The sequence below is a fragment of the Diadema antillarum genome, unplaced genomic scaffold (genome assembly GCF_040938485.1).
Source record: "Diadema antillarum isolate AM-2024a unplaced genomic scaffold, OU_Dant_1.0 seq00001184_RagTag, whole genome shotgun sequence".
NCBI classification, from domain to species: domain Eukaryota; kingdom Metazoa; phylum Echinodermata; class Echinoidea; order Diadematoida; family Diadematidae; genus Diadema; species Diadema antillarum.
Window position 1 is genome coordinate 589,194 of NW_027271984.1, and position 10,995 is coordinate 600,188.

At 38.4% G+C, this 10,995-nt stretch overlaps 1 protein-coding gene across 1 annotated transcript; it reads right to left on the bottom strand.

Annotated features, from left to right (window-relative positions):
• Window positions 1-3,786: 3,786 nt before the first annotated feature.
• Window positions 3,787-9,320, bottom strand: LOC139744491 (uncharacterized). Its single transcript, XM_071654924.1, has 6 exons — window positions 9,093-9,320; window positions 8,146-8,375; window positions 7,354-7,651; window positions 6,429-6,463; window positions 4,681-4,761; window positions 3,787-4,000 (listed from the first exon to the last, which is right to left on the bottom strand). Exons 1-6 carry the CDS (start codon window positions 9,318-9,320, stop codon window positions 3,787-3,789), a joined length of 1,086 nt encoding a protein of 361 aa, XP_071511025.1.
• Window positions 9,321-10,995: the final 1,675 nt, after the last annotated feature.

Sequence of the window (10,995 nt, forward strand, 5' to 3'; positions counted from 1 at the left end):
TGTGATTCCTGCCAAGTTTCACATAATTATTATATCTTATTGCATTATTTTAATCTTTTATTGAATGATTCTGTTTTGTTATGTTTCTCTTTTTTCTTTTCCTGATTTTCTCGGACCACCCCCCCCCCCCAAAAAAAAAATCAAATGTGACAATTTTGGTTACCCAAACAGATCACCAACACGTGACCAAAGAAAGAGTTTTGATATGTATAATTATATAATACGATGAATATAATAGATTATGTGTGAAAACACTGTAGGCAACTATGATTATGCATTTCAAATGTGTATGTGGAGAGTTTGTTCGCAAAAACCGATAAGTCCATTCTTGAAAATTTTGAAGTACGGCCTTTGTCATAAGGTACAAAATAATACCGTTTAAATGATATGTTGGTCACTACATATTAAGGTACATTTTTGAAGTTATGGTCAAAAGAAACAAAAATTTTCTTATTATTCTCTTTATTTTTCTTGAACTTTAATCGCAAATATCTCCATTATGACAAATATGGACTTATCAGTTTTTGCGAACAAACTCTTCATGTGTGTATTTTTGAGTGTCTGTGTGGAAATAGATGCATAAATGTCATGCGAACGTTGTACATCGAGTAAAAGTGCCTAATGGTAGGTGATTAGATGACAATGCACACATAAATAAAACTGAGAATCACAGTAATAATCCGTAATCATTGAGATGAAAAAAATTGTGTAATGCAATACATCATCATATCATCATCATCAGGCGTAAAACGACAGGCTACAAAATATCTACGCATGTATAGCATCGCAGCGATGATCGTTTAGTGTTTAGTTATTCTGCTGTAAATACAAACTAGCGTTCCAAGAAATTTTCGCAAGATTTGATTGAAACGACAAAATCTTTTCTGCATGAAAGTTAGTAAAATTATGCTGAATGAATCATTTTTTTTCTCTAATGATATCTATGGATCAAAAACAGAAAATTCATTAAAAAAGGAAAGAATTTACACAATTTCTTTTTCTAGGACAAAGAAAGAGTGAAATAAAATAAAAAAATATTAATGTGGACTTCTTCTTTACCAAAGTTACTGTTAGAGATGCATGCAGGCATGAAGACGTCCAGACTTATCATGATACATAACCGTAGAAGGATTGTGTGGTATTTATAATTATGCATATTTCATACATAATATAAAGTATTATATACATGTATATATATATATATATATATATATATATATATATACATGCATATATATATATATATATATATATATATATATATACTCTCTCTCTCTCTTCCTCTCTGGATATCTATTACTAAGTATGCTTAGATATAATATAAAGAAGTATAGATTACAATGTCTTACAGGTAGATAAACAATGTTTATAAATTTAATATATAGATACATTGTATAAACATTGTTTATATAGCTGTGAAATATACATATTCTGCAAGGGCTATCAACCCTGACGACCATTTATCGTTGTCTTTTTGTGGGGCTGTGCCCCCCCCCCCCCAAAAAAAAGGAGGGGATCAACAGGATGATACAAGAAATTATAACAAAACCTATGACTTCCCCACAGTTCTGTCAGGAAATTCTTCTCGCGGAAGCGAAATGCATGTAATGACATGCACATTAGCAATCATGATGGTGAATGATAATCTCTTATGACAAATCTATATGTAAAATCAGTAAAATCACGTGATTCGTGGTAATCTGAAATTCAGATGTAAATACATTCGGTCTATTGTACAATGATACCATCACTTACTTATAAAGGAAAATACAAACAAAAAGCACACTCTTCGATAGATATTAACGTTTGTTTTGTTTATAGAAATAACTATAAACGCGTACACATGACACATGTTTAATATTGTGGTGCAAGTGTTTTTACATGTGACATCGACAACATTTATTACAGTTGTACAGTATACAATGGCTACCGTGGCGAACCTGCCTGCAACGGTCATCTGCCTCTAACGACCATATTTCGTGGTTCTCGTTTACACGCGGTTGGTCGTTATAGACGAGTTTGACTGCGTGGTTTGATTGCATGTACCCTGTGAGATGTCCATAATCGTGCTGCTGCAACCTGAATATTCTTGACAAGTTCTAGTCCAGAGAGGGCGCTACACCTTGTGACGAAAACTTGAGACACACATCACTCTATGGTACATGCATTGTGTGGCGAGTCCAATTTCATATAAGTATATAGGCATACTCGACGTTTCACTCATATTCTGCATTTACTGAATCCATGAAGAATACGTGTACATGTATGGGGGAAATGTCACTTTTTACGAGTCCGACAGAGAACATGAAGTCACAACCATCTTCTTTTATATAACATTCTACCGCACTTTTTAAGGCAGCCTGTATTCTGCCTTTCTAGCACCCCGAGTCATTTACATACCTTAACATTACTATCCTCAAAGAGGTGATCATACTGTAGAAGTATAAGGAAACATCATCCGATGCCTACACATAATCATACACAAACATCTTCTAAAGTATTCAGCAAACACGTATTATCGAAAGATTTTGCAGTGTTGATACACGGCGTCAATTGGAAGCATGATCCCGCAAACTTTTTTTTTTGGGGGGGGGGGCACTGAACTTTACTCATTGCCAAGGGCAGGAGAATTGGGTATTTCTTGTGCCCTTATCACAGACCTAAGACACTATTGGCACGTGTCACACATGTATCAGCAAGTAAATAAAGATGCGATAATGAATAAACATAAGGTAAACGAACTACTGCACATACATAGATCAGGCCAGAAGAAAAGGCCAAAGACTACTAGTAAACGGCAGCATATCATTGCGCCAATTCACAATCAAAGTGCAGTATAAAGAGATAATCAGCTGCGAACAGTTCGAGAAGCTGCTATTTTTAAGCATACGTACAAAACTGCACGTGAAGGTCACACTGTCGTTTCTTACTACTGTCATTCTTGTGAGTGATAGAGGGAGAAAACATTTTAAATTAATCACAGGGGACCCATTATTTATACTGGTCACGCATATCACCACTATTCTTAATTTCCAGTTCTCCAAGGCATGTTCGGGAGGGTAAAAGTTTCTGGTCTGTGTAACCGTATTACTTTGTAGTGTTTGCTTTTGTTTGTTTGTGTTGTAGTTTTTATGTGTTTATGAATGCAGCGACTTTGGGAGTATACTGAGTATACATTGAAGGGAAGACCTGCCTCAATTTATCAAACAGGTTAAAAGAATACCGAAAGAAAATGGACGTAATTTCTCTCTTTTGAATATAGGATCAGCAATCAGCTCCAATAAGATTTCCTTCAACCCTGAATCGTGGGTGCAATCTACAAGCGTTGTGCAGCGTATCCTTTACATATCGTCGAAGGCTGAGGCACTTTCAAGCACTTCAAGTCACGGACTATCACATTACATTGCATGTATTTAGGCCAGCATTACACGTCGATTGCACGGGCTACTGGTTATCCATCTCAAATCACACTAGTAACAGGGTAAAGATGTATGGCAGACACAGTCACGAAACTTTAAAGACAACGTTAACGGTGCGATATGCATTCGCCATCAATACAATGTACTCTGAACAAAGTTCAAACGTTGTAATGGAGATACTCCGAACAAAGTTCAAACGTTTTAATGGAGGGATGCACCTCTCGTTACAGGTGGGAACTATGGAACATTGGTTACACACAAGGTATCTACACATTCGCACCAAGTGTCAGGTTCGAGGAGAAAATAGATTTTGTTTTTGGAAGAGCAATCCGCAAGAAGAAATCTCTCTCTATAAACAGGCTGTGTTCTACGACTTAGTGCACAACCTGTATGGGTCGGCGTCGAGTTTCTTCTTGGGGTAGAGATCGAGGTAGAAGGTAGACCCGTTGTACGTGGCAATGGTGAACAAGAGCAATAGAAAGACGACGTGCGCGACCCGGAAGTGAAAGAAGAGCCACGTTATCGAGATCGTGACAAAGGCGTAGGACAGCTGCAAGGCGGTGAACACCAGATATTCACATCTGAAAGAGAATTGGTATTAATACGATAAAGGCATCAACGATGCAAGTCGTGTGTGATAGAAATAATATTGACAATATTTACTTTCTTGTGAACACAAAAGCACACCTGAAATATCGAAGACACACCTAGTATCAATTCAATGTGATATCTTCCTCTTCTCTCCTCTCTCCCTATCTCCCTCTCTGTTCTTTTATTTTCTTCTATTTCTCTCTTCATCACTTCTTCCTTTGCAAGAATCACCTAGAAATATCTAAAATACTGCATGCACTAAATCTTAATTTGGTTTGAGTATCTAGGTACAATCCTCTTTTTCTTTGGGACAAGAACCAACGTTCCTACAGATACATTTTTTTCTACAGTTCCTACAATTGCATTATTTTCTTTTTTTCAAGACAACGTTATTTGCTTTTTCAATCGCAGTAACATTCTACTTTACTTTCAGCTTTGTACCTTTATAAAGAAAATAGGTACGGTATTCATTGAATGATAACTTCAGAAGTATTCTATTAATGGGAATAACAATTCATTATATGATCCCGACCCGTTGAGGACTGGCAGATCTTGCTACAACACGCATTTCCCATAGACACTTGCCCGAGTGTACACGGGACTCGTCCTCAGCGCGTTAAAACACAAAGAATCACACCGCACTAAGTGTATTTTTGTGCATTTTACTTACTTTCCACCCTTCTTCACCGTTTTCGATATGCATCCAGCGCTATCGTTGACGAGATAGGAGTAATTGTTTGGGTACTCCGTACTGTATGTGTATGGGGAACAAGGTCGAAAAAAGGAGATCAATGTCAAAGGCAATGTTCCCGAACTTGTTCACATGATGACGTGTATGGGGGGGGGGGGGATTATTAAATAGTAATTAAGGGACAACAGTTTTATTACTCAAACTTGACATTGCATTTGTAATTGAGACTGATTGCGCTTTTATAATCAGTGGTTATTTAGTGATCAGTCTTCCTTGACAATGATAGTTGAAAATATCTCCACCATTTCCTGTTCATGGATTATGCCTCAGATCTTCCTGATTTTACTTTGTAGGACATTTAGTGCCAGGAAGGACTAAAATTCATCAGGAAACTTGTGTGGTACGCAGAGCAGGGCTCATTCCGGGCCCTGGTTGTTTCATTCGAACTTGAACTTGAACTTGAACTTCATTTCAATAACATGTCATGTATTCTTCGCAGAAGCAGCAGGTGGCAGTAAGATCAGGGTGGTTTACAAGCGTGATGAATAGCCACACTAGGCGTTTTCACATCAGCCCGATAAAAGTCCAAGCTCGAGATATTTGTTTACTTCCCAAGTCAGAAAATAGCGCGCTATTTCGAAACATCGAGCTGATGTGGAAACGCCTACTGTCTGATGTTCGAGGGTTAACTAGAGAATTTATCGTCGCGTCCTCAATGAATGGAAAGCTCTGAATTCTACTGCATAATATCCAGAATTATCTTCTTCTTTTTTAAAGGACAAGTTCACCTTCATGTACATGTGGATTGAGTGAATGCAACAATATTAGTAGAACACATCAGTGAAAGTTTGAGGAAAATCCGACAATCCGTTCAAAAGTTATGAATTATGAAGTATCTGCGCAATTGCGTACAACGATATAATGAAAATAAAAAGAGAATTTCACAAAATGTTACTTTTTGAATAAAGTGCAAATTTCTTGGACTTGTTACTGATGTATGTTAAGAACAATATTATTCCCCTTGCCTTCTGAAAGAGAGAAGTCGAGTGTTCTTTTGTTATGCGAGAAAAGTGAAAATAAGGTGAATTTTCTTTATACTTTCTTTATACCGTTGTACTCATGTGACATCACAAGCTATAGTAGTCTTCTCATCCAGCCATGACTGAGCAGAAACTTTAAAAATTCATAATTTTTGAACGGATTGTTGGATTTTCCTCAAACTCTCACTGATGCGTTCTACTAATATTGCTGCATTCACTCAACCCACATGTCTATGAAGGTGAACTTGTCCTTTAATGAAAGGTACGCAATCCCTCGACTTGTTACTGGCAAAGTAATTACGTCACAAGTGACATTACCACCCCACCCCCTGCCTTCTGAAGGAAGTATAAATCAAGCGCTCTTTCATTATAGAAAATGAACACACACGTATGTGGAAATCTCTTTATATTTTCTTTACATCGTTCCACTACTATGACGTCACGAATTGTTGGAGCCTTCTTTTCTAGCCAAAGCGGCACCAAAATTTCAAAAACTCATTCCTTTTTTAATGTATTGGCAGAATTTACTCAAACTCCACCGATGTAATAAGCATAATGGGAAAATACCAACTGAACTTTGTACTGCGGGTATACATGTAGGTCTGTTGTAGTTGTATTGCCTTTATCAGTTACGACCGCGTAGTTTAAATTAGAGCAAATTAAAGTTTATGATAATGAGGAACTCACCCTATATAACAGACGAACACCGCCAAATACAGCACCTGCGAGAGAAATAAGAGAAAGTGTGAGTGAGTGGGTGAGTGTGTGTGTGTGTGTGTGTGTGCACGTGTGCATAAATGAGACAGTGTGCACTGTAAAAATATCGGTGTTAGATTTAACACCACGGGTGTTAAATCTAACACCGATCAAACTTCAATAAAGGACCACACCCACAGGTGTTAAAAATGCACTGTGATGGTGTTGAAAAGTGTTCACCTGACACTTCGTGGTGTTAATTTGACACTGTACCTGGTGTTATTTTGACACTGTACTGGTGTTAATTCAAAAATGACACCACATGGTGTTGATTTGATATTTGTTGGTGTTAATATCAATGGATTAACACCCGTCCAGCTTCAATAAGAGACCACACCAGCTGGTGTTACTTTGGTGTAAATTTATTTTCACATTTTTTCAAAAATCTAGTATTTTAATGTAAAATTCTTGATCGTCTTGTTTAAATTAAAAATCAACAAGAAGTGCAGTTACTAAGAAACTCTTCAAAAAACAGTTTAAAATTTGGAAATGACACCCGGAGGTGTTAATTTAACACCATAAATGAACACCGAAAATTTAACACCAGCTCGGTGTTCACTATTTAATACCGGACTTTTTGCAGTGTGTGTAATATAGACTGAGAGAAATGGAGTAAACATCATAATCATCTGCAAACATGCCATATAGAAATCAATGCCAAGCATTAAATGTCAAAATAAGAGTCGTTACGTGTGTATAGTGTGGATTCCAAATTAGAAAATACACCGCTAACATCTACAAAAGAATGTATATGTATGCAATACTTGTGTCACTTGTATCATAATACTCATGCGTCTTGCTGCGTCTGTATACGAGTGGTCCGGGGAGGGGAAAAAGAAAGTACGGCTGAACTCACCGCGTGCAGCATGTAGATGGCAATGGGAACCAGGATGAGCCACACGCACTCCCATTCGAAGGGGAGATCGACCAGCGACGGGACGCCGAAATCGCGGTACCAGCCGGTCGAAGCCTCCTCGGTCTGCCATCGGATGGTGTGGGTGACCAGCGGAGGGAGCATGTGGATGAAGAAATTGGTCATTCGATCGATGCTGTGGGGCACCAGGCAATTTCGGAACAGGACCACGGACCAGGCCACGGGGCCGTTGGAAAGGGCGAAGACGATTGTGAGGTACGTGGAGTTGGAAGGTGCGGCCCTGTGGACAAAGAGACAGACAGAGTTCGCTAGCTATCTACCATGGTTGCCGTTGTGTGTGTGTGTGTGTGTGTGTGTGTGGTTTTTTTTTTTGATTAAATTTAATCAATTTAAATTAAATTGAATTGAATAAAATCAAATTCTAAAGAATACATGTCCAGTTCATTCTGCAGATGTGGTAACATTCGAGCTGTGAAATCCGATATCCTAGTGGTATTGGCATGGATCTAAAAAACAACAACACGTTAACAAAACCAAAGTTAAATCCTATGTGGTAAAGAAGTCGATAAAGGGCAGTAGAGTTAAGTTTAACAGATCAATGCGTAAAAGACAAGGAAAAAGATAACAACACACACATTGACACCACACACATACACACGCGCAAACACCCTACACAAATACATACACATACACAAACACCCTGCACAAAATTCTATATACACAAACACATGCACAAACCGGCATTATACCGAACACTGTGTAGAGTGTACGTACCAGAGAAACATTAGCAGAACGACGTTTGCGTGGTAGCACCAATCACAGAGAAAACACACCCATTTCAGCTTGGCATACTTCCAGACGCGAATGGGAACCAAGAGTACGAAGTAGCCAGTGTAGAGGTAAGGGAGGAGCCATTGTTGTGACGCCATCGTCCACGTCACAAGCACAACTGTCATGACTGCCAGCACGTAGGTTGCCTTTTCCGGTATGTTGGCATTATTTAGCTGCAAGTACACAGTTATATGAAATAATTAAAGAAGGAATTCAAACCCTTGCATACAACTCTATCCAGATGAAACATAGCGAAATTGAGCTTTCGTGTCAAAATCATTTTAGCGGAATGTCTTGAGAACATTGTGTGTGGTTTTTTTTTTTTGTTTTTTTGTTTTTTTGTTTTTTTTTTTGGGGGGGGGGTAAATTTGCTGCACATTATTTCATTGATCATTGTTATTTTTTTTTTATTGTTTTTCGAGGCACTGCAAAGCAGTCTCGTAATCGATAGCTCGAGACACAAAAATGGCACCCTAGAAAAGGATTTCACAACCTCATTGTATGATTTTTTTTATGCCTTCGGGGTCTCATTCCAAACCACATACATACCGAATTTATTATTCCTATATACCCGTACTTCTGTTGGAATACTCGTCACTCCTTTCAATACATACCCAATAGTGACAACTAAAATTACCATTTCTGTTCATAACCTATAAATTATTACATAAAATAGTTCAAAAAGATGTGGCTTTTGAACTCAAAAAGCACTTGACACGAATCTACGCGGACCCCGGAAGATTTGTTGTTTGTTTGTTTGTGTTCCTTTCTCTCTCTTTTCCGCTTACCCCCCCCCCCCCCCCCCACCCCACCCCACACACACACACGCACACCACCACCTGATGGGCACCCTGTCTCCATGACAACGAGGTTCACTCAGTCCAACCCACCTTATCGAGAAGGTCCGTCGTGTCTTCCTCCTCGTTCGTGGCCGAGCAATCTTTCGGTATTTCAACGAGGTGGTGATCGCTTGCCGTGGTATCCGGGGAGGTGTTGCCTCGCGGCGAAATCGCCCACTTGTCGGAGTCGGTCACCAGGTCGACGTCGTGCCCTTTCATCGTGTAGCTCCTCAAATCCCCATCATTCGCCATTGCACACTCGTCAGCTTCAGCCACCATTTTGGAATGTCTGTCATGTTTAACACAGCGATGAAAAGGAAGATTAAAGGACATAAGGTAAACATTTCAATACAGAGTAAAAAGCAAGTGTATGTGTTGCTTGTCAAATACAAGTGTGATTAGCCCATCTAGAAGCCCTCTGTGCCTTCTTGAATGCTCTGTCGTACATTCTCACTGTAGCAGCAAATACCACTAGAAGTCTATACCAGTTATGTAGTTTTACCATGGAGGTCCTTGACGAGCTCGCCTGGTATACAGGGGATCTGCCTGGAGAGTTTTCTGTCAGAACTATTTACTGAAGGGCGCGGCTCCAAAGCGAACAGCTCTTTTGGAGGCACCGAGGCCTATAGTTTGAACAAGAAGCTCGAAATCAGGCAAAGCATGTTTTATATGTTTTGGATCAATTAAAAAAAAAAAGCGTAATTGGGGGAAATGCAAAGCGAGAAGTCGTGTGGTGGAGGCGATGTTGTGAAGGGATCCTACATTGACCATGTGAAGTAGCACACGATGTCAGAAGTGCTTTGTGAATGTGATGTTTGTTAAAATTGTTTACATTTTTAGAGCGAAGCAAATCAAATGCGCAATGTCAGAATTGCTCTTTGTGACATCACAATTGTTTTGTGAGAAATTATACATTTCACAGAAGAGTGATGGTAGGAGCTCGCGTGAAATGTCAAAATTGCCTTGTGGTGTCACAATTGTTTTGTCAGAAAGTTGTTACCGTACTTCACAAAGTGACAGTACGCGCAGTGCGGGACGCGATGGCAAAAATTGCTTTGTGATGTCACAATTGTTTGCTTAAAAATGTGGCATTTCACAGTGACGGGTACAAACATGCAAAGCTACATACAATTTCAGAATTACTTTGTGACATCATTTTGAATATAGTATACTGAGTAGGCTACTATTTGCAAAATGTCATAGAAGTGACGTCATTTTGCAAATAGTACTAGTACATGTACTATCATTATGGAATTCTCCTTCATTGTATTCCTTTAAGCGTAAGTTGAAATCCTTTCTGTTAAACCCTCTCTGATGTTCGTTTTTATTAATCAAGTTCCAACAACCACAGGGTTTATCATCCAACCATCAATCAATTGATTTCTGAATTCATTAATTTATGAAATAGCCATTATAATTTCTACACAGCTGTATGCAACCACCGGCTGTTTAAAGAATTTCTTCAATTCCCTCTTCAATTCTCTCTTTCGCTTCTTTGATCAGCGTGTAGGCATTCTCTTTCTTTCTTCCTTCCTTCCTTTCATTTTCCACCTTTCTGTCTAGTCGTGTCATGTTATTGTGTGTCTCCCGTTTGTTTCCGTCTTGTGTAAATCATACTTATGTCCAGCATATACAAATAAGTATTTAGCTAGAGTTTCTTGAGTGGTTCACAATCTACAAGCCTGCTTTTTAGTGAACCTCTCAGTTCTCCTTTTTTTTCAACTGAAACAAAGTCTTGTATTATTTTGCGTATACAATGTGTTACTTTATTATTGTATCATTTGATATCATTTGTAAGTTGTGTGTATACGATTGTGATAATAACCTAATTCATACTGTGTTGTGTTTTGTTGGAAAAAGGAGAATGAAATAAAATGAAATGAAATGAAATGAAATGAAATGAAATGAAATGAAATTATGGAGTATCAAACATACCAACTTTCTGACAAAACTG